Below are 24532 nucleotides of genomic sequence, written 5' to 3'. Positions count from 1 at the left end.
AGTTTTAATAATGCAGCGGCTACCTTTAAATAAAGGTCCTTGGATATCACTACATTAGTTCCGTTAATAGTCTTGAATGAAACACTAAGTCCCAATCGCAGTATGTAACAATTCTGTGATAGCTTTACGCCCGATGAGCCGTGTCTTTATCCATTCATTTAAGGTCAACATTCAAACTTAGTGTTAGTAACATTCGGTTGCTTTGATTGCTTGATAATTTTTTACGAATCAGTAGTTTTTTCGACGATGAAAATAGATCAGAAGAAGTCCTCAGCCATTACCGGTACAACAGAGAGGTTGTGAGGTCGATCGTGTTCATGGTTGGAGGCCGAATGTTTTTTTTCCTTGTAGGCAGACGAGCATACGGCCCACCTAATGCTGATGGTTACCGTCACCCATGGACTTCAGCAATGCCAAGGCTACCTACGCTGCCTACCGACCAATGTTATTAATTTGACAGAACAGATAATTTGGTGATTTTTTTTGCAAAAAAAAAGTTTTAATTTTGCTATTCCTAGATATTTCAATTTGCTAACATTCATAATTTTTCTGCACGTTTTATTCGCTTGCTCGTTTAAAATAATGCGAACTCAAGGCTACTTACTACTCACAGCCTACGGAAATTTCCAGAATAAATAAAATGTACCGCAATAATCATGCCGTTGAAAAATGTAAATATTTACTTGGATCCCAAGACGTGTTCTCGCAAGGTCGCCTAGCTGGATCACGATTCGTGACTTGATGGCTTTAATGTTCGTCTTACCGTGTTAATGTACTGTATAGGGTTGCCAGACGTCCCGTATTTACCGAGACGTCCCGTATTTTAGGCTTAGCTTAAAATGTCCCGGCGGCGGTACTGACTCGCCGTTCCATATTCGAACCGTACGATTATAATTGTATTGATTTTTATAAATATGTTAAAACCGATAAAAATATGTTAATAAAACTGAATTGTTCCTCGGAGAAATATAAAAAAAAAGAAAGAATTTCACTATATAACTTTTATTTGTCCCGGGTAAAAAACTAAATTCCCGTATTTTTTTGTCTATTTAAACATTTGCTCCTTATAGGCTGAAAAAATTTGGTAACCCTAGCACTCTATAAGAATTTTTAAGCTCCTAACCGGCGAAGTCGTTTGACTGTTCTGAAACGGGGTAACGAGGTAACGAGATGCAATGTCAGTTGTTGTACGGTTAACAAGGATTTGCTTGTAATGTTTTTTTTTGAATCTTTTTATTGCATAGTCATTTCGCTTCGGCTCGCAACCTAGATCTATAGAAGCTTATTGCCGGAATTTTTACGCCAGTAGTCTGTGGACCACATACACGCGGAGGGCTTACAATGCCCTACGTGTTCAATATAATAATGCGTTTAGGATGATGTTGTCACTGCCGCGCTTTTGTAGCGCATCCACAATGTTTGCGACATCTCACACCGATGGCTTCTTTGCAATAATGCGGAAGAGAAGCGCATCGTTATTGCGTCGAGTCCGTGACAGTGGCAACAGTCTTTTGAAAATCATATCGAGCAAAATCGAGGGACTGCTAATTAATAGCCTTTGCAGCAGGCACTTGGAAGGAGAAAATAAATAAATAAATGTAATGATATAAAATTTATATAATGATAGTTATGTGTTAGATTTTTTAAGTTACTAACATAGATTATAAGTAATTCTTACTAACAAATGTTATGGTTTTAAAAAAAAAGAAACTGAAATAAAGTACTAATAATAATAATATATACCCGTTCTAACCTACTTCCCTTGAAGTAATCGTTCTGGTGAATCGTTTGGAGCCTCTGAATTTACGTAGGGACTTCGGTTCTCTTTATGTGCTCTGGGTAGTTGTTTGTAATTCCTCGACTTCCTTTTAGAATCACCCTGCCCACCATCGGAGCAGACGCGGCGAGCTAGGGTTTCTATTCCTAGCGCTATGAAATATGAATCTCCAAAGTAGGTCTGAGGACAGTCTTCAGTGTGCTTAGCGGGACTTTTTTAACGTGACGATAGCGTAAAAGTTAACTCAAATTTGTATGGAGTTGGAACATTGGCCTACGTTTGCCGCTAGGGGCGTTACGCTTTCGAGAACGTTAAAAACTCTCACTAAGCACACGGTTGTAGGCAATTGTTTGTCTAGGACCCCAGCCGACGTCTATGGGCGGTAGTAACCACCGACCATCAAAAGGTCTGTATGCTTTTCAAAGGCAATTAAAAAAACGAAAACCAGTTAATAACACGTAGAGCATGACCTCATGCGCCAAACTAAGGCAATAAAGAAACATAAACACGCCGTGGACAGCCTTCAGAAGTTTTCTGTCTCATTCATTGTGGCATGATAGTTTGTCTCTTTTTAGTGTACTTTTCCGAGTATCATTCCCGTTTCTTCGAATTTCAAATAGCAACGGTGCTAATGATGTTATGCGAAAGAGCTTATGATTTGAAATATTTTTCGAAGTGTGATTGTTTTAATAATGCGTTAACATTATTCACGCGCCATTGGAGCACTGTGACTAAGAACGTTCCGTGTTTTATTACACAAATTACCGTAGACGAGGACTTGAAATGCAACACTGGTGTATTTCAAAAGAATTCGTGTTGTAATACAATATTACTTAATGTTTATTTGTAATTAATATAGTACTTTATTTGTTAAAGTGTACTTCCATTGCGTTACATAGAAAATTATCTAAGGCTTCAAGACCTTAAGGTTCAAAGTCGGATATCATTTTCGATTGTGTCTGATATGGAATTAACTTTCTTTTGAAACAAAATTAAAATGGTTTTTATTAAGTTTTGTTGATTTATTTTATTACTATGTATAAAATAAATCAACAGCTTACGGTTGTATGTAGGAAAAAACCTCTTTTATTTCTCAACAGGTACAAATGTTTATATTTGACTAAAATATTTTTACTTTCAGTTAGAACTTTTAAAAATATGTACAAAATTTAATGTGTGCTGGTCAGTATTGCCGTAATAAAAACAGTTTAAAATCCTGCCATTCTTTTAAGTGAGTTAATTAGCAGGCAACAATCCATGTAGCCTACTTAAATACGTTTGTCACGTTTGATGCTTGTGCTCTTGGTTCGGTGTAACATGAAAGCGTGGGAAGGACACCACTACTATTGTTTCCAATCGAGTATTTCTAGATCGATCATAGATATTTTATCATTATTTAACGCAGCCTCGTACTAAAGTTTTCATTCAATCCACTATTTGTTTGTGATTTGAAATTTGAATAGAATGCAGTTATTGTATTTGAATTATTCATTTAACGAAACGCATACGTTGGTTGAGATCATAATTGTAAATAACAATCACGAACACTGTCAAGAGTTAGATGATTCATAAATATAAGTTAGGTAATTAATAATCTATAATCATTCATCATCCTGCCCTTCTCCCATTCACCTGGGTTCGGCGCAACATGTTTTCTACTTCCATACTCCTCTATCATATACCATTTCTTCGCTCACTCCCCTCTTACGCATATCGTCTTTCACGTAATCCATCCATTTCTTCTTAGGTCTACCTCTTCCTCTATATTCTTCCATATTCAGAGTGAACACTCTCTTATCATCCTCATTTTCATTTCGTCTCATCACATGTCTATACCATCCCAAACGCGCACTTCTCAGCTTCTCTGTCACAGGTGCCACTTTCAGACTTCCTCTAACATATTCATTCCGTATTCTATGCATTTTCGTTATTCCACACATCCACCACAACACACAAACCCTCATTTCATGCTTTAAAATTAAATCAGTGCAATTGATAAAAATATTCAGAAAAGATACGAAACTTCTTACTGTAAGATAAATTAGTTATTGTGTATCTAATTTGGTTGCGTGGGCCATTTAAGGATAATTGGAGATGTGGCTAAATAGTATTTGAAATAGTGCAATCAAGACTTTCCTGATAAACCTGTCGTGCCGCTATAACATCACGGATGTCTTCTTGATTTTGAAATGAACTTGTGAGTGTGCCAATGTTTATATTAAGTGTACAGACCGCGTTAATGTATTGCGTAAGCAATCGATTAATGTACTTCGTACAAGATCCGTGTCGGCTTTTGAGTGGCTATCGGAAAAAATCACGTACTGAATCGAATGATCGATCGATTAAAGCGCAAATTCGATTCATGAGATAACTATAATCGATTACAGCTAATCTATACAGCTATATGCATCCTTGTATAATCTCACGGTGAACGGTGTGTGAATTTGTGTCTTTGGTAAATATTTCCGTTGCATTTAAAAAATGGATGAATAGCTCTCATTGAATTGGAGCCAGTAAACGAACAAAGATTGCTGTCATCCATCTTGGTACATGAGGCCAAAGTTCCCTTTGCATTGTGCAATACAACGGCTATCTCATACTTCTAAATGAAGATTCTGCGAGGCATTGCTCTTGCTAGGGCTAGTGTTAGCAAAAAAAAATACTGAATCGAATGATCGATCGATTAAAGCGCAAATTCGATTCATGAGATAACTATAATCGATTACAGCTAATCTATACAGCTATATGCATCCTTGTATAATCTCGCGGTGAACGTTGTGTGAATTTGTGTCTTTGGTAAATATTTCCGTTGCATTTCAAAAATGGATGAATAGTTCTCATTGAATTGGAGCCGGTAAACGCACAAAGATTGCTGTTGTCCATCTTGGTACACGAGGCTAAAGTTCCCTTTGCATTGTGCAATACAACGGCTATCTGACACTTTTGAATGAAGGTTCTGCGAAGCACTGCTCTTGCAAAGCAAAGTTATATTCATTGATAAATATTGCATTCGTATAATAGAACAGCAATAGTTATTGGTGCAACAAGAGAACAAAGTTGTTTTTTGTTTCGAGTGCTGATTTTGAGTCCCGAGCAAGCGAAGGATTCTATTATTGATTCACGAGCGTAGCGAGTTAGAAGTTAGAAAGTCCTCTTATGAGTCCGCGCGGGTGGGTACCACCACCCTGCCCTATGTCTACCGTGAAGCAGTAATGCGTTTCGGTTTGAAGGGTGGGGCAGCCGTTGTAACTATACTTGAGACCTTAGAACTTATATCTCAAGGTGGGTGGCGCATTTACGTTGTAGATGTCTATGGGCTCCAGTAGCCACTTAACACGAGGTGGGCTGTGAGCTCGTCCACCCATCTAAGCAATAAAAAAAATAAAAAAAGTTTTAAATCAAACTTAAAGTTTATTATGCAATTCGATAAAGGCTTCACGCTGACATAATATAAATATTTTTCAATAAATTAGTTATTAATGGAATATTTCGTTATAACCTTGAATTTTATGTGAGTTATGTAAAATACTCCGGTTGCCTTGGAACCGCCCACAATGCGCCTACAGGTCCGTTGTACTCACCGAGATGCAGGAATGTAATGGATGCGGCATAAAAGAAAATATAAACTCAAATAAAAGCTTTTAAAATTTCGTATTAAAAAGATTTGTATGGCATTATAATTTTATGGCCCTCTCTTGAAATAATAGGGTTGTGTTTTTTTTATTACAGTTTTTTTTTCAGTTCCTTCTCTCAGTTTGTGTAGTTGTCGATTTTTATGTAAAGATATGTAATGAGTTCAAGGTTCCATATATAAATGAGGTAGAAGCAAAATGAACTGTTATAATAGTAGATTCTGCTATTCAACAAATCGAAACGCACTAACGTCTTGGCGTAGAAATAGGGCTGACCTTTCTACGTGAATCTGTGAGCTTATTACAGGTTTTCTCCATAAATACACTAAATTTCTGATAATCGAATTTAATTCTGGATTACTCAATCATTCGTGCGCTGTTTTATTTTCAATAATATTTGTCTTTACTACGTGTTATTTTGGTGCGTTAGCTAAAACCAATGTATATCTACATATATGTATATGCGTTTAAGAACATTTATAACGCGTATCAATAGAACGTGACTTGATGTCGTTTGCGAGTCGATACCTCATCCATATTTCGTAGGTCTTACGTGAATGTATCGACAGGTGTAAATCATTTTAAATTATAATATGTACAATATATTCAAACTTATGTTATGGTCATGTTATTTTGAATTCTTTTGATGTATTATCATTTTCGTGTTCGCCTTAATTTTGTCAGAAGTAAAGGATTTATCAGTGCGTAACTATTGCCACAAAGTATCCGTAGAGCCATTTCAAACAAAAAGCTTTGCAAAATGATATTATAAAATTAAAAGTACATTATAAAATTATGACTCATTACTTGTTCGATGTTACAGCAAGAGAGATTTTTATCTCTTAGGCGAAAACGCAATAACTAACCAAAGTTTCGAAATAAGTTATTTACTTTCGGCACGCCCTTTGAGCTTTAAGCTTTCACAACGCGGTTTGAGGTTTTTACCTGTTCTCTTGAAATTCCAAGCTTTCTTCATAGCTAAGTGTTTACGATACACATACAATGTTATTGACGGAGAAATTTATTCAATGTTGCATCGAGGAATTGTTTTGTAGAAATAAATCCTTAAGTGTTTTTGTCAATGTCACGACCGTTCAGGTCTAACGTCCTGTTTAAGCAGAGATGCACTCCTCACTAAGCGAAATGACATTATTTTGTCATTCGTGCTCTACGTCATTAAAAATTTCGACAAGGGTCGTTCAATGATACACCGGTGGTAGGACCTCTTGGGAGTCCGCACGGGTAGGTACCACCACCCCGCCTATTTCCGCCGTGAAGCAGCAATGCGTTTCGGTTCGAAGGGTGGGGTAGCCGTTGTAACTATACTTGAGACCTTAGAACTTATATCTCGAGGTGGGTGGCGCAACACCAGGTGGACTGTGAGCTGGTCCATCCATCAAAGCAATAAAAAAAAATGATGGCGAAATTTATCTCTCTATTAAATGGAGCTCTAAAAAAATCCCGTTTTTCGTCCCCAGGATCTAAACAGACGTCCAGTTATTACGTATTGACAAAAATACAAATATTTTTCTAAGATTAGATAATAGTTTTTACTCGATTGATACTTTGGACTCAAAATTTATTATTCATGCGTTGTGTATCCTGGAGATATTTAAATTCAGTTTTCATCACTAAATCGGAATCTTTAAAAGAAAAAAAAAACGCTACTAAATATTATCAGTGGCAGTATATTTATGTATTTAATGTATGTTTTCTAGAATCTTCTAATGTTATTATAAATAAAACGCTATGCTTAGTTCATGATTGGGACACTTATGAAGTTTTTTCAATCATTGAATTCGATTGACCTGTTATTAATTTTAGTAAGCTTTGAAGTGATATTTTTTGCGGGTGGGTACCACCGCCCTGCCTATTTCTGCCGTGAAGCAGTAATGCGTTTCGGCTTGAAGGGTGGGGCAGCCGTTGTAACTATACTTGAGACCTTATAACTTATTTCAAGGTGGGTGGAGAATTTACGTTGTAGATGTCTATGGGCTCCAGTAATCACTTAACGCCAGGTGGGCTGTGAGCTCGTCCACCCATCTAAACAATAAAAAATAAAAATTTGGATACTTCCTACACAAACTTTAAAGCGGAGGACACGCAACCAGCGTAGTCTTTGGTAGTAATAAAAAACGGTACGAAATTCGAAGTAGGTATCTAAATACTAAGTACCGCATATTTCAGATTAAACTGTTTTCGGCTTAATCACATATTTATTACTAGCGACCCGCCCTCGCTTCGCTTCGGAAACATTAAAACACACATGAAACCAAAAAAATAAAATTAATTTTTTTTTTTAAAAAGTATCCTATGTTCATCAGGGACAATGTCGGCTTCTAATGGAAAAAGAATTTTTCAAATCGGTCCAGTAGTTTCGGAGCCTATTCGAAACAAACAAACAAACAAATCTTTTCTCTTTATAATATTAGTATAGATGTACGTTTCATAGTTTTGAACGTTTCGGTATAGATTTTCGGGTCACGAACGATCAAAGCTACATCAGTAATATCGATTCGATTACCTTTTCCTTTTATAGGTGTTATCATTAGGTATATTAAATGGGAAATATAAGTTCAGTGAGAAAATTGAAGCTATTTCTAACTTTTTTTTTATTGCTTAGATGGGTGGACGATCTCACAGCCCACCTGATGTTAAGTGGTTACTGGAGCCCATAGACATCTACAACGTAAATTCGCCACTCATCTTGAGATATAAGTTCTAAGGTCTCAGTATAGTTAGAACGGCTGCCCCACCCTTCAAACCGAAACGTATTACTTCTTCACTCACAAGAGGTCCTACCACCAGTAAAAAATATATATTTCTAACTAATTTCGTTTTAAGAGCTAATGGTTGGCTTAAATCCGTTGAACTAAACATTTTAAACGCTATTGTCTGTAGTTATAAAAAAGATCAATGCATTAAAGAATCATACATATTCTCAACATAGAAAACATTAAAAGAAACGCCAACCGCACAATTATACGAGGCACTCAACAGACGAGTGAAATAAAACGTGTAGCAATGTATGCAAATAAGTTTTTTATTTTTTATTCTTAGCGCTTGACAGAACGAAAGTTCTTGCATTGCAAACGAAAAGTCAAGGTCTCTCGTGAACAACGAATATAGGTTAGGTTCTTAAAGCTTCTTATATTTAAATTCTGGCTAGCCGTTCTAGAATCATTCGGATTTGGTCAGATGTTAATATTGTGAAGCTAAATGTCATTTCAATTACATGTTTTTTTGTTTTTTTTTGTTCATTATCACTGAAGATTCTAATCTCTAATGTAGTAACAAAGAATTTGGAGGGATGTGTAAAACTTTTACACTGGTGATACCTCGTCTATTTTCGCTGAGAAGCAGTAGTGAGTTCCGGTTTGAAGGGTGCGGCAATAGTTGTACTATACAACTAAGATCTAGAACTCATGTCTGAATTGTCGATGTCTATGAGCTCCGGTAGCCATTTAACACCAGGTGAGCCGTGACCTCGTTCCCCGGTAGAAGCATTATCATCATCACCATGAGCCTGTTTACTGTCCACTGCTGAACATAGGCCTCTCCAACTGATGTCCAGTGCGGCCGGTCCGTGGCCACTTGCATCCAACGTGACCCAGCAATTTTCACCAGGTCGTCGGTCCATCTGATAGGTGGCCGTCCCACACTGCGTTTGCCAGTACGTGGTCTCCACTCGAGGATCTTTCTGCGCCATCGACTGTCCGATTTTCGCGCTATATGACCTGCCCACTGCCATTTCAGCTAACTAATCCTACAGGCTATGTCAGTAGCTTTGGTTCTTCTACGGATCTCCTCATTTCTGATTCGATCTCGTAGAGAAATACCAAGCATAGCCCTCTCCATAGATTGCTGCGCGACACTAAGCTTCCTAAAAAGATCCCTTGTGAAGCACCACCGGTCGAAGCAATAAAATGTAATTATCCTGTAATCTTTGAGCCACTCTTCAAAATGAACGGACATAAAATTCAGTTATTTAAAATCACAAAACAAAAACTATATTATATATAACATAAAACCAAGAAAAGTTTGTCTATCGCATTTCAAATGTGTTTTGAAAACAGTAAATTATTTGTGAAAAAAAAAAATCAGTCGACATTCCCACTAATAGATTCAACACGTCTTAATGTAATCGAGTGAACGGCTGCTATGTATCAGAAGGTCGGATACACGCGGAAGGTGCTTAGGAAGTGTCATTGTTGTACCATATATAAAATGGAGTGGAACCACAATCATGCGTATTTTAAATTGACCTCAACGGAAAAGAAAGATGTTGTTAATTTGTTTAACCTACTGAGTTTGTCGCCTGATCTTCTCAGTGGGCTGGGATTCCGATCCGGCGGTAGGCTCAGCGAAGCAGTGCTCTTGCTAGGGCTAGTAGTAGAAGTTAGTAACTTCTTCCAGGTTGAGCCCCGTTAGCTCACTTAATCTGGGCATTGTTTGAATAGCCGCTACCAATAGCCTGCAATAGGTAGCCTAGGTAGGGGGAAAAGCAATACGAATGTATTGACTAATTTGATTTGCTTCTCGTGCCCAATAAAATTTTCATAACTTCTGCCCAGTGGTTTTTGAGTATATCCTCAATTATGCCTATTCAATTGACTTCGAACTAAATTCATAATGTTCTCATTTAATTTTGTGAAAGGTTGTTTTCATTTTCGTTACATGTTTTCGTCACACAGAATTCATACCTGCACGCATGAAGGGTAGGGACAAATTAATGTTATATATTTGCGAGATTCGTCACTGTGTATTAAGATCGGCGGTATTTAAGTTGTGGTTTTTACGCTAGCCACATAACAACAGGTGTGCCGTTGATTCTTGTAACATTCGATGATGTCACCGGGCCTTATAAATCTTTATATATTTCTTCAGTGCGTGTGTTTGTCACAGAACTCCTCCTAAACGGCTGGACCGATTAGAACAATTTTTTTTGTATGCGTTTGGGTGGCGCCCTGGATGCTTTAGATTCACAAATCAGCCCGGCCGATGGCGCTGCAGTCGGTATTTAGATTATTTATCTTTCCTAGAAATAAATTATACGGGGAAACAACGTTTGCCGGGTCACCTAGTATTATTATATGATCGTATTAAAATGGTACTATAAATAATCAAATATATATCGAACTCCACAGATATTATACAAAAAAGTTTTCGAAGGAAACCTTTTCCGTGTCACTTTCACCCATGTCAGTTTGCGCCAAGTAATTCTATTGATGCGTTCAGAAGAAAAGTTCCGACACACAACCAGACGTAGGAAAACTATGTTTTACTGCAATTAAAACCGGTCTAGGAAAGCGGAAGGAGGCATCAGAGAAACTGCTAATCAATCGACAATGACTTGTGGATGACTAATTGGTGTAATTGCCGTTGTAAAGGTGGTAGGTAGGGGAGATACATTCGCGATATAAAATTTGGTTCAAAAACGAAATATCGAATCCGACTTTTTTGCTTTCTTAAGAGGCAGCGATTTAACTTTTATAAGCCTAATCTGTAAATTTCTCGGCACTTTTGTATATTTAACGCACATCCGTCCTCGTGTATAATTAAGAATTAAGAAAAACTTATGTTGGCAGCTCCAATATTTTAGTATGGAAAATAAAATTAAATGACTGGCAACATTGTTCATGTCAGTCTCTTCCTTTTTTACTTTTCGAGCGGACTGTTTATCATATTAATAAAATATCAAGTGTATAAACATACAAATAAACCGTATTGTAGCACAAAGCACAAGTTTTCTTTATCATCAGCAACCGGCCAATACAGCCCGCAACAAAACAACTTACTAAAAATATTTTTGTCGCATTTATTATTTTGTTTCCAATGGAACTAAGAGAGAGGCTAAAAGCGTATGTTTCTAATCATGAATTGTAATTAAACGACGTATTTCAATTGTTTATTTGCGGTATTCCCTGTCGGCCGTTGTTCGAGAGAACGCACCGTGAAGGTTCCGATAATCTATACTAATAATATTGTAAAGCTGAAGAGTTTGTTTGTTTGAACGCGCTAATTTCAGGAACTACTTGTCCGATTTGAAAAATTCTTTCAGTATTAGATAGCTCATTTATTGAGGAAGGCTATAGGCTATATAACATCACGGTAAGACTAATACAAGTGGAGCACCAATAAAGAATGTTTCAAAATAGGGGTTTAAATAGCTCCTTAACATTCTATAATTCAAAAATATCTTCACTTTCTATGTAAACGAAGTGGGGGTAAAATTTAGCGTTACGCCAAAGTAAATATTCCACGCAGACGGAGGTCGCGGGCAAAAGCTAGTCAATAATATTGCGACCGACGCGAATTCTCCACAAGTCGTGTCAACTTTCAAAATTTACGAGAGTGACCTCTAAAATTCGAACGTGTGTAAAGACATTGAAACGAACGAAAAAGAACCAACATTTGCAAACGACTTAAAGAATTATTTTAATAGTGATCGATACAGAGCCTTGTTATCCACCATCATCATCAGATACTATACTATAAGCTCAGTAGTGCCGTATTATAGTACAAACAAATGCTAAGGTTCATGATACCCCACCGAACGTGGTCTCGCCTTGTCGCGGCGGTGGGGCTTAAGCGTGCACCCCGATACCGTGGAGCAGCGTTGTCTGCACAGGGGTGCCGTGAACAAAGAAGACTGCACACCGTGTTCCCGTTTCCCACCTTTGCTGGACAAAGGGTGCGTGAAGCGGGAGAGGGCTCCCTTCTGGAGCCCTCTTGGATGCTAGGCCATGTCCCCGGCAGCTCTTTGGCTGCTAAAGGGGAAGGCCCTCCAGAGGAGGGTACCGGTACGCCGGCGTGGCCACACCGTGGTCAGACGTGTGGGTCTGTCAGTAATGGTAGACCCCACGTGGATGAGAAGTGAACCGGAGGGCACTCCCTTCCGGTCGCTGGTTGCCATGTCCCCGGCTGCCTCTTGGCGGCTACAGGGGAAGGCCCCCCAAAGGGGGGTACCGGTTTACCGGCGTGGCTTCGAAGAAGCACACCGCAATCCCTACCGAGTAGGGGACGGGGGCTGCTGCCTAGCAGGAGCCGTGAGGATGCGAACCTCTATAAAAAAATGCCCCAATCCCAAGTTTTTGACACCTGACGATGGGATGAATGGCTGGAGGGAGTCTAGTCCCAAGGGTTGTCCCATACCGTAATCCCCACTTGGTGGGGGGCGGGGGCCGCTGCCTAGTAGGGGCCGCGAGGATGCAAACCTCTATAAAAAATGCCCTAATCCTAAGCCTGTGACGTGCCCGGTGATGGGATGAGTGGCTGGAGGGTGTCCAGTCGTGAGGGCCGTCCCAGGGGACCGACCCCTGGCTAAATAACAAAGGAACGAAATGAATGATGGCAAACTTACAAAAAACATTACCCCAGGAGGGTACCACTCTAGGTGGAGAATCCCTCCGTGCTTCCACTTCGGTGGGAGCATGCTGCCCCACGTATTCTGGGGGGGGCAAAGCATGCCACGATGAAGGGGGCTGTGCGACGGGCAGCGGAAAACCCGTCGAACCGAGGTGTGCCAGCGCTGGCTCGACGCGCTCTGCGCTCGTCAGCGACTGTGAGGCGGCTGGCCCGAAAGGGAAAGTTAGGCGGAAGAGAAAGTCGAGGGGACTTTCTTCCCGCGAAGGGGAGGGGCAAACGTCGTCCTCTGACACGGATGCCCCACCGGAGAAAGTGGTGGTAGTCTCCGATTCGGCCTCTGCCGCGGAGGAGATGCCGCCCCCTAAAGGGAGACCCGCTCGGGGGAAGGGCGCACCGTCACCGGCGCCGTCATCGGCGTCGATGTCTGTCGCCTCGCTGGACGGGCGGACGACAGAAGAGGAGGAGGGCGGTCTTCGGGATCCTGCCTTGGTCATAGGCAGGGCCATGAAGACCGTCAAGTCGTATGCGGCGACCAGTGCCAAAACCAAAGCTGCTGGCCGCAGGCTGCGGGAAGTCGTCTCGCGAGTCTCGAAGGTTCTGCCTTCGGTTGCTTCCGCCAATGACCAGGTGGTGCAGCTGATGGCGGAGAATTCGAGGCTCCGAGCACAGCTACAGGCGCGGCAGCGGCCCGATGGCAAGGTTGCTGCTACCAAGCGGGTAGCCGCGACGAGGTCGTCGCCCGCGTTGCCGCGTGCCGCTGGGTCGCGGACTCCTCCGGCATCTGTGCCGGCGGTGTCGCCGCTGGTCTCCGGGGTCCCTCGGGGTCCCTGTCCCTCAGCGGCGGCTGGCGGCCCGTGGCCCGTGCTGCCACCATCGCGCGAGGTACAGCGGCGTTCGCGTCTCCCGTCGCCGCGGTCTAGGGAGGCGACGGCCGTCGAGCGGCAGCAGGGATCCGCGGGGCCAAGGATCTTGGGCCTGCCGGAACCGAATTGCTACAGCCTGGACGAGATTATCGACCGCACCGTCCAGGCTGTAATGGAAAGGCTGGGTGGCGGGCTGGCGGCTCTCGAGGCGAAGCGTGTTGTCTCTGGTGACGCTGAGCGGCCTGCGCCTGCACCTGCCGCGGTGTTGGGTGCTGCGGTGACCCGCTCCACCCCCGTACAGGCTCCAGCCACTAGGGCGGGCCCGGGGCGAGACAGAGCCAAGCGGGGGGGCGGCGCTAATGCGAAGTGCACATCGCAGGCGCCTCAACCCCGTCCGCTGCCTCCGCCCCCGTCTAACATGGACGAGGGGTGGAATGTGGTGGCCCGGCGGGGTGCCAAGAGGGCCGTACCGACAGCTCCACAAGTGGACGGAGCACCGGCCACCGCGGCGTCTCAGGCTGCTCCCCAACAGGGTCGAGCGCCTGTGGCCGCCAAGAAAAAGAAGACAAAGAAGAAGTCGTCGCGCGCGCCGCGGTCGGCGGCAGTGGTCTTAACGCTGCTGCCGGCCGCCGAGGCCAAGGGCATGTCATACGGAGATGTAGTCTCCCGGGCGCGCGCGGCTATTGATCTGGACGAGATCGGGGCGGGGGAGGGCCTCCGCTGTAGGCTGACGGCCAATGGGGCCAAGCTACTAGAGTGTCCCGGTGCCGATAGTTCCGGCATCGCGGAGCGTCTGGCGGCGAAGCTCCGTACGGTTCTGCCTGAGGAGGAGGTTCGAGTGCACAGGCCGGTCAAAATGGCTGAATTGAGAGTGACCGGCCTGGACGACTGCACCACTAAGGATGAGGTGGCGGCGGCTATTGCCGCCCGGGGCAACTGCGCCCTGGAGAATATAACTGTAGGCGAGCTGCGCCTCGGTTATACCGGGGCTGGCTCTGTTTGGGTGCGTTGCCCGGTAGAGGCGGCCACCTCCTTGGCTGCTCCTCCGCCCGGGAGACCGTCGGGGGAACCGGGCAGGTTGCGCGTGGGCTGGATAGCGGCCCGCGTGCGCCTTCTCGAACCACGCGCCTGGCGGTGCCTCAGATGCTTCAGCACTGGGCACTGCCTCGCTAAATGCGTGAGTGCGGTTGACCGCAGCGGATTGTGCTTTCGCTGTGGTCAGCCGGGACACAAGGCGGCCGTGTGCTCGGCTGCGCCGCATTGCTTATTATGTGCGGCGGCCGGGCGCAAGGCTGACCACCGGGCCGGGGGCAAGGCCTGCCCTCCGGCTAGCAAGAACACGGAAAGAAATCGGCGCCGCCAAGCTAAGCGGCGTCAAAAGAAGCGGTTGGCCGGGGGAGCACCGGCCGGCACTTTGTCCCCCGCTGAGGCGTTCGCGCCCGATAGCGGGGGCAATGGAGTAGGGGAGGAGGCGATGGATGTGGGCCAGCCTTAATGGATCACACCTATCGCTTCCTCCAAGGAAACTTGAACCACTCCGCTGGGGCTCAGGATATGTTGCTCCAGACCATGGCGGAGTGGTCAATTGACGTGGCTGTGGTCGCCGAGCCATACTTCGTTCCCCCAGCGGATGACTGTTGGTTTGGGGACGTTGATGGCTTGGCGGCCATACATATCAGAAGAACCGCGATGGTTCCCCCCCTGGCGATGGTGACCAGGGGCCCCGGGATCGTCGCGGTACAATTAGAGAATATCGTCGTGATCGGGGTGTACTTTTCTCCGAATCGGCCTACCGTCGAGTTCGAGCGGTTCCTGGACGGGCTAGAGGTGATCGCTCGTCAACTCGCTCCCCGTTCAGTGATACTGGCGGGGGACTTCAATGCGAAGTCTGTCGCTTGGGGTTCCCCATTCACGGACGCTCGTGGTAGGCTGCTGGAGGAGTGGGCGGTCGCGGTCGGTCTCTGTATCGTTAATAGGGGCTCGATCGCGACTTGCGTGCGGTGGACGGGCGAGTCTATCGTGGACTTGACGTTCGCGAGCTCGCCCGTCGCACGGCGCATCCTCGGCTGGAGAGTGGTGGTGGGGGCGGAATCGTTGTCCGATCACCGGTATATCCGGTACGATCTTTCTGCCCCCGCGCCGACGCCGGCTGCAGGTGCCCGCGGGGTTGACCCCCCGCAGAGTGCATCCCGGTCATTCCCTAGGTGGGCACTGAAGCTCCTGAACAGGGAGCTCCTGGTGGAGGCCTCTATGGTGGCGGCGTGGGCGCCCAAGCGCCCACAACCTGTCGATGTGGAAACCGAGGCCGAATGGTTCCGGGGCGCGATGCACCGCATATGTGATGCCTCGATGCCCCGGGTCGGCCCTCGGCATTCTGGACGGCGACAGTCGCCCTGGTGGTCGCCCGAAATTGCAAGACTGCGTGCGGTCTCCATTCGGGCGAGCCGCCAGTGCACTAGACACCGCCGTCGCCGCCGCCTGCGGCGCGACGAGCCCGTCGCGTTCGCGGAGGAGGAAGCTCGGCTGCACCGCGAATATCGCGCTGCGAAGGACGCCCTGCGGCTGGCCATCAGGCGGGCCAAGGAACAGAGCATGGAGAGACTCTTGGAGGCGCTCGAAGCGGATCCGTGGGGGAGCCCATACAAATTGGTACGCGGCAAGTTACGCCCGTGGGCCCCCTCTATGACTGAGCGCCTCCAGCCTCAGCAGCTGCGGGACATCGTCTCGGCGTTGTTCCCGCAGGAGCGGGAGGGTTTTGTCCCTCCCGCTATGGGCGGGCCGTCTGACACCGTCGACGGCCAAGCTCCTGCTGAGGTGCCCCGTATTACCGAGGCAGAGCTCCGGGTGGCCGTTGTCAAGATGACTGCGAGAGACACGGCCCCCGGCCCGGACGGAGTCCACGGCCGGGTATTGGCCTTGGCCCTCGGTGCCCTGGGGGACCGGCTCCTTGAGCTATATAATGGCTGCTTGGAGTCGGGACGGTTTCCGTCGCTCTGGCGGACGGGTAGACTTGTGTTGTTGAGGAAGGAGGGGCGCCCGGTGGATACAGCCGCTGGGTATCGTCCTATCGTACTGCTGGACGAGGCGGGAAAATTGCTGGAACGTATTCTGGCTGCCCGCATCGTTCGGCACCTGGTCGGGGTGGGGCCTGACCTGTCGGCGGAGCAGTACGGCTTCCGGGAGGGCCGTTCGACCGTGGATGCAATTCTGCGCGTGCGGTCCCTCTCGGACGAGGCCGTTTCTCGGGGTGGGGTGGCGCTGGCGGTGTCTCTTGACATCGCCAACGCATTTAACACTCTGCCCTGGACCGTGATAGGGGGGGCACTGGAGAGGCATGGAGTGCCCCTCTACCTCCGCCGGCTGGTTGGGTCCTACTTGTGGGCCAGGTCGGTCGTATGTACCGGGTACGGTGGGACCCTTCATCGTTTTCCGGTCGTGCGTGGTGTTCCGCAGGGGTCGGTTCTCGGCCCCCTCTTGTGGAATATCGGGTACGACTGGGTGCTGAGGGGTGCCCTCCTCCCGGGCCTCCGCGTTATTTGTTACGCGGACGACACGTTGGTCGTGGCCCGGGGGATGATTATAGGGAGTCTGCCCGTCTCGCCACAGCGGGAGTGGCCCTCGTCGTCGGAAGGATAAGGAGGCTGGGTCTCGACGTGGCGCTCAATAAATCCGAGGCTCTGTGGTTTCACGGGCCGCGGGGGGCGCCACCCGTTGACACCCACATCGTGGTTGGAGGCGTCCGGATAGGGGTCGGGGTGCAGTTGAAGTACCTCGGCCTCGTGTTGGACAGCCGGTGGGCTTTTCGTGCTCACTTTGCGGAGCTGGTCCCCCGATTGATGGGGACGGCCGGTTCTTTGAGCCGGCTGCTCCCGAATATTGGGGGACCGGATCAGGTTGTGCGCCGCCTCTACGCGGGGGTGGTGCGATCGATGGCCCTGTACGGTGCACCTGTGTGGGCTGAGCCGCGCAACCGGGCCACTATGGCTCGGTTCCTGCGCCGGCCGCAGCGCACCGTTGCCATCAGGGTCATTCGCGGATATCGCACCGTCTCCTTCGAGGCGGCGTGTGTTTTGGCGGGGACGCCGCCATGGGAGCTGGAGGCGGAGTCGCTCGCTGCCGACTATCGGTGGCGCAGCGAGCTTCGTGCTCGGGGCGTGGCGCGTCTCCCCGAAAGTGAGCTGCGGGCGCGGAAGGCCCATTCTCGGCGGTCCGTGCTCGAGTCGTGGTCGAGGCGATTGGCCAACCCCACGTGGGGGCTACGGACCGTCGAGGCGGTTTACCCGGTCTTTGATGACTGGGTGAATCGTGGCGAAGGACGTCTCACCTTTCGTCTGGTGCAGGTGCTGACCGGGCACGGATGCTTCGGGAAGTACCTGCGCCGGATAGGGGCTGAGCCGACGACGAGGTGTCACCATTGTGGACACGACCTGGACACGGCGGAGCATACGCTCGCTGTCTGCCCCGCTTGGGAGGTGCAGCGCCGTGTCCTGGTCGCAAAGATAGGACCTGACTTGTCGCTGCCTGGCGTCGTGGCGTCGATGCTTGGCAGCGATGAGTCATGGAAGGCTATGCTCGACTTCTGCGAGTGCACCATCTCGCAGAAGGAGGCGGCGGGGCGAGTGAGGGAAAGCTCTCCTCACTACGCAGAAACCCGCCGCCGCCGAGCAGGGGGTCGGGACCGGGGTCGTATCCGTGACCTGGCCCCCTAAGAGCTAGGGGTCCCACCCGTTTTGTGCGGGGAGGGACCCAGACGTGGGGTGGCGTGCTCTGCACGCTCACCCGCAATAGGAAGCCGGGTGATGGTAGACCGCGTTCCCCCGACCGCTCTGGGGGAAGGTGTAACGCGGCGCCATCAAAGCGGGCTCTCGGCCCGCTGAACGAGGGAACCGGTGGTCGTGTCGCTGGCGGCCACCGGTCCGGCGTCCGTGGGACGGTGGGATGGATGTAATGTGCTCTGCGTCAACCCTGTCCCGCCGTTTCAATAGCCCCGACTGGGCTCCGGCCCGGTCCGAGGTAGGGCGCCGGTTGTGAGCGGCAGGAGTTTTTAGTGAGGTTCAACTCCCACATACCCCACCTGCCGCGCGGGTGGGGATCCGGCGATTTTCTCCTGTGGAAAAAAAAAAAAAAAAAAAAAAAGGTTCATGATACAACAAATAAAATCCGACTTAAAATCTAATTGGAATGCTTCAATGTCATTTTACGAGTCGTAGATAACTAAAACTACTTTTACGGTTTATAATTTCTCGTTTTTGGAACGAAGTTCCTTATGCGACGATGCGGAGGGGTACCCTAATCGGGAAAAAACGTCCATAACGTAAGATTTTTTATTATTTATGTATAGTCTTACTATTATGGCTATACAGTGTCTAATGTATAGTCTACGTGATGACGGTTATTATTTTAATACTTTACAGTTTTCTTTAACGAAAATAATAAAATTACAATCGAAAACGCGAAATTAAATCGTAAAAGTGCATTTTTTATTATATTACATAGTATTATTGCACACAAGCAATACATTTTTAGAGGTCAGACGAATTTTAAGCGTGCAAAAATTACCTTTGTCGTATTCTGCATTTGTATGAAGGTCGCTATTCCGGCTCGGACGCGATTCTTAACGCCACGGATCGTACCCTTTGAACTTTTAATAGTCGAGGGCATGTCCTCGTTCTTGAAGTCCTTCACGCCGGCGAAATATTCTAAATCACTCACTTCACTGTCCACTTTGCTAACACTCACACTTTTCAATGAGTCATTCTCGTCAAATTGCTTCTCATTTAGATGGAAATCGTAAAACTTGTCCGTATCAAAATAATGACTGCTATAAAACATTTGCTCTTGTTTTATTTTGTCCTCTTTCTTTCTTTCCTCGTAAGTACTTTCGTTTATTAGAGGCGTTTGGGAGCAGAGGTTCGGTAATGACTCGCTTACGTTCTTTGCCTGTCTATCAAACTGCGAAACCAGACGGAACGAAGTGAGCTGTGCACTTTCTTTAGGGACATTAGCATCTTCATTAATATTCTGGTTCGTTTCCTCGTTGTCGTGTTCATTGTTTTGACTTTCCGTTTCGACTGTGCTGAGTTTGGCCGAGCGGTCTCTGATGTCTTGAAGTAGACCTTGCGGCAGAAAACTGTCTTTGACGGCCGTTTTGTTGAACACTGGCATCACCGGCGCGACTGGTATATCGAGTTTCTTATCTTTCTTGCCATACTCACTGTGACTTTCGTCGGTGTGAACGCTCCCGCTGAATTCACTGCTGTTCAGAGAATCGCACGATATGTTCGAGTCGTTATCTTCAAAATCTAGTTCACCTTGGCTGCCGTTGCGAATCAAAGTTACCGACACAATTTTCTTTGCGGAATTGGATTTGAATGACTTCTTTTTGGGTAGCGGAGGTGGGGTGCCGTCAAGGTCGCTGCATGTTCCCGAATCTAAAGTGTCACTCGGAGAACATTGACCGCTCGACATAACCATACTGGTCATCGAACTGAATGAGTTACAATATATATAAGGAGCTATATCAGTCTTATTATTTTCTTCTCTTTCAATAATTTTGGGTGTAGTCTCATCGACGTTCAATCTGATGAGGCTGTTATTGCTTTTTCTGCATACGTCGCTTGTTTTGAAATGATCGTAGTCGATGTCGCTTTTGAGGTGCACGCTTGATATTTTGGGGGCTTTCGGTTTGTTTGAATCGGTGTTGATTCTGATTGTGACCACGTGTGGACCGTTGAGAGCGTCCGTGGTTGGCGTGCTCGCGGGTCGTTCTGACTGGGTCGCCGCTATGAATACCGTTGTGGATGGGGTCTTAGAATTAAGGACGAGCGAGTGCATTGAACTCAGCGAATCCATGTTGCGTTCAGCATTAATACCGTTGGATTTCGAATTTGTATCATCTGTTCTTATTTGTGTGAATGTAGTCGAGCCCCTTTGCTTAGTTTTGGGGGGCAGAGGAGGGATGTACTCTAAACTGGGACGCGCGGCTACTTCTTCCATGTTGGATCGTGTTAATAAATTGGCATAATTAACGGTGTCTCGACTGTTAAGGTGTCCAGGTCCGTCTTCAGATACTGTTGTACGTATAAGGCATAATGTTTCCGGCGTTGGTTCGTGAATGGGTCAACTATGCACGATGAGGTTCACGATGTTTTTACACCTGCAAAGAAAAAAACATGTCGTAATTAGTAATGTCAAAATAATCGTTCATGAAACAAGCGATAAAATGATAAGAACCGTGGAAGTCATTAATAATTTTGACTGACGCGGCGATGCATTACTTAGGAGATCGGGGGTTCGATTCCCAATTCATGTGGTCAATAGATTTGTTTGCTTTTTATCTGAATTTTTAATATCTATTTATGTTTATATTTAAACGTATATGAGTAAGTATGTGTATTGTTTAGTCTCTGTTTCCCTCATAATTCAGGAAATCCTTCTTCGGGGCCAGCTGATGACCGTGTGTGTTATTAATTGTTTGTAAACTTTCAAAGCGTTTGGGAGCTAGTTGTAAGATTACTAAAGAGAATTGTTTCAAGCCGTACGTACGCGTGTGGGCAGAGTGTGCGATTTTTTAAATTTTAAGCGCGTGACATTTTCTGTCCTATATACTGAATGTGAAAATATCACGTAAGTCGTTGAAAGACTTGAATTTTTTGCCGTAAAATCAATAACTGCTTACGTAACTAATTAGCCTCGATTCAAGTACTGATAAAATTAATTTAATTATAAATATCGAACAAAATGACAAGTTATTTTTGTTTTGTTTGCGAAGTCGAAGTAAAATTAATGATTTCTGTGAAGTAAAATATTTTATGGTCTAGAAAACTTTCCTCCTATTTGAAGATCTCAAGAGCCGAGCGTACATCAACAAATCTTTATAATATATAAAAATGAATTGCTGTTCGTTAGTCTCGCTAAAACTCGAGAACGGCTGGACCGATTTGGATAATTTTGGTCTTGAATGATTTGTGGAAGTCCAGAGAAGGCTTAAATAAATATGAAAATTTTTGTTTGTTTTAAGTTTATTTTATACAAAAAAATTATTTTTTTTTAAATTTAAATTATTTTTTTTAAATTAAAAAAAAAATTATTTATCGATTGAGGCAATACGAAGTCTGCCGGGTCAGCTAGTTTTCATATAAAAAGTTCAATGACCGTAATTTTTCAACTATCAGCCCACAGGCGCCCACAGCAGGGCACAGGCCTTCACCAACTCTCGGAACAACGACCAGTCCTGCGCTGTCTGCATCCAGGGGTTTCCGCGACCTTCAACATGTCATCGGTCCACGTTGTGGGAGATCTACCAAAGCTACGTCTTCCGGTACGCGGTCACCACTCTAGAACCTTCCTGCCACTTCAACCTCGCAATGTTTTGAGCTGTATCGATTATCATGGTTCTCCTGTGAGTTTCCTCATTCCTGATCGATCTAGCACGAAAACTCCCAGTTTTCCTATTAATTTTAATTTTTATTGCTTAGATAGGTGGACGAGCTCACAGCCTATCTGGTGTTGAGTGGTTACTGGAGCCCATAGACATCTACAACGTGAATGCCGTCACTCACCTTGAGATATGAGTTCTAAGGTCTCAATATTTTTACAACGGCTGCCCCATTCTTTAAACCGAAACGCATTACTGCTACACGGCAGAAATAGGCAGGGTGATGGTACCTACGCGTGCGGACTCACAAGAGGTCCTACCACTAGTATAAAATATGTTCTCCTGATCTGTTCTCCTAAATGCACCCAAAGAAGAATAATTTGAATTTTAGTGATGGTGCAGTATTAATCTAACCATTCTGCTTCTTTATATCGCGAAGCAGCCATGTCATTCGACCTAATGTTTCAAGATGGGGGGCAGAATTCACATTATGATGTCTCTAGGCTGTGTCTACAAGCGGGTCGTGAGCTCATTCAGGCATCTACATAAATAAGAAATGGCACAGTTTCCCAAAAAGCCGAACTTTCATTTTCCCCCTTGCAAAATATCGCGTTTAGTTTCGTAATAAATTTCCTAGTCTATTAAATAATAAGGCATCTCAATTACAGTTACAGCTCGTTACAAAATCTTACAAATCGTTTGCTTGAGCAATACCGAGACGAAAGCACTTTCGCCTAGAGTATTGCATTTGTGAAGACGTTTTCTTGTGAAAATATTAATCATACAAATACCGCATTAAGTACTTTGATAGCGATCGTGTTTGCTATTTCATTGACAGTTTTAATTGCTATGTAATTAAATAGAGACATTTTTCTATTGTAGCATAGCTTGTTTGTTTAATATCGATGCGATACTCTAAATGATATAATATAAGTATGCTAAGACAACACAGTTGGATAATAGACTTTATTTGACGAGTTTTGTTGTTACTATTTATTTATTTATTGCTCTTGTAGGCAGACGAGTATACGGCCCACCTAATGGTGAGTGGTTACCGTCGCCCATGGACTTCAGCAATGCAGAGCTAAGCCGCTGCCTAAAATATTAATATTAATATCTTTTCTTTAAGTAGTCCGTTTTCAACACGTCTTTATTAGCTTGACCTGTATCGACCTATGTAATAGAGTCTTTCAACATAATTTCGATTAATCTCAACGCGTCCTATTTGAATATTGACTCACAATACAAGGATTGATGACATTTCAATATATATTATAATATTATTTGCGTCCAGTCATCAGGTTTAAAAAATGACTGCCACCTACATCTACTTTATTTCGTCAAAATGTTAGTTACAAAACACAAGAGAATAATTTTGTGGTACGTAAAACGAAACTAAATCTTGAGAACTTAATGGTTATGGTCTAATTTCGAGTGCTATTAAAATGATTTGTAAATAAATAAAACTAGTCACTTCACAGTTTACAGTCGCGCGTCTAAATATATTATGTAATATGAAATATATTTACAAAGACTTTGTCACATAATTCCGCTATTAATGAAAAGATAGGAAAACAAATAGTACATTTATGAAAATAGATTGAAGAAATACGAATATTTAGAAATAATACACCTATTCCTCGTATCAGGGTCTTAATTTCAGGCTATGCAAAGCGCACACAATCTTGTATATTGACGTCAAGTTTTGACAGCCCGATATCAATTATAGTATGACAGCATTAGAGTTTGTGGGAAAAGGACAGAAGAAGATGTCAATTATCATTGAAAATTTGAATCAATAATATATCTAATTGTATTTTAAACAAGGTCCAAAATCGATCAACTACACAATTGGGTACTTAGAAATATAAGCTAGACCAAGTCCTTAGAGTATGAGAGAATGATTTTGAAGATATTTTTAGACGTGCTTTTTTTGTTTTAATGTTACACGCTCCAGTCATTAACATAATTAATGTTCGCTATCATTATATGTATATAATGGTTTACGGACTACGAAGTTGAAACAAAAACAGGTTGAAGTTCTTGCGATATAAATATCGGAAAATATCTGCAAATGAAATACGCATTTGAATGCCAAACAAGTTAAATACAATTTTTTTTTATTGCTTAGATGGGTGGTCGAGTTCACAGCTCACCTGGTACATACCCGTGCGGACACACGTGAGGTCCTACCACCATTATTATAGTGATGTGAAATATGAATGCTATGCAGATGTTAGCAAAGTCTCTCAGGCTGAGTCCCGTGAGCTCATCTACACACCCGGTGAAGTCAGAATAGCCCCTTAGGTTACCAGCGAATAGAAAGAAAAAAAAACTGGTAATAAGTAAGAAAAAATGAATGCTATTTTTATCGCGGTGTGAAATATGCACACGCTTCGATCAATAATAGTACTTGATCGAAATGCACACGGCTATTTTCAGGTGATGTGATTATGTGGACATCGAAATCCGAATGCCAATAGTTTTTAACTGTCCAAAACTGCGTTATATATGT

At 44.9% G+C, this 24532-nt stretch overlaps 1 protein-coding gene and 1 pseudogene across 1 annotated transcript in view; both read right to left on the bottom strand.

Annotated features, from left to right (window-relative positions):
- Nucleotides 1-24532, bottom strand: part of LOC114242749 (uncharacterized) — a 99095-nt gene that overhangs the window by 28486 nt on the left and 46077 nt on the right. Inside the window, exon 2 of the mRNA XM_028174014.2 lies at nt 19200-20796. Within this exon, the coding sequence (XP_028029815.2) occupies nt 19200-20636 (1437 nt within the window). The 5' untranslated portion in view covers nt 20637-20796. The remainder of the gene's footprint in view (nt 1-19199; nt 20797-24532) is intronic.
- On the bottom strand, nt 12283-13760 carry LOC149499611 (uncharacterized; annotated as a pseudogene).

This window comes from Bombyx mandarina, chromosome A1, assembly GCF_030267445.1.
Source record: "Bombyx mandarina strain Sakado chromosome A1, ASM3026744v2".
NCBI classification, from domain to species: Eukaryota; Metazoa; Arthropoda; class Insecta; order Lepidoptera; family Bombycidae; genus Bombyx; species Bombyx mandarina.
The sequence above is the reverse complement of the archived record's forward strand: the minus strand, read 5'-3'. Positions and strand labels throughout refer to the sequence as shown.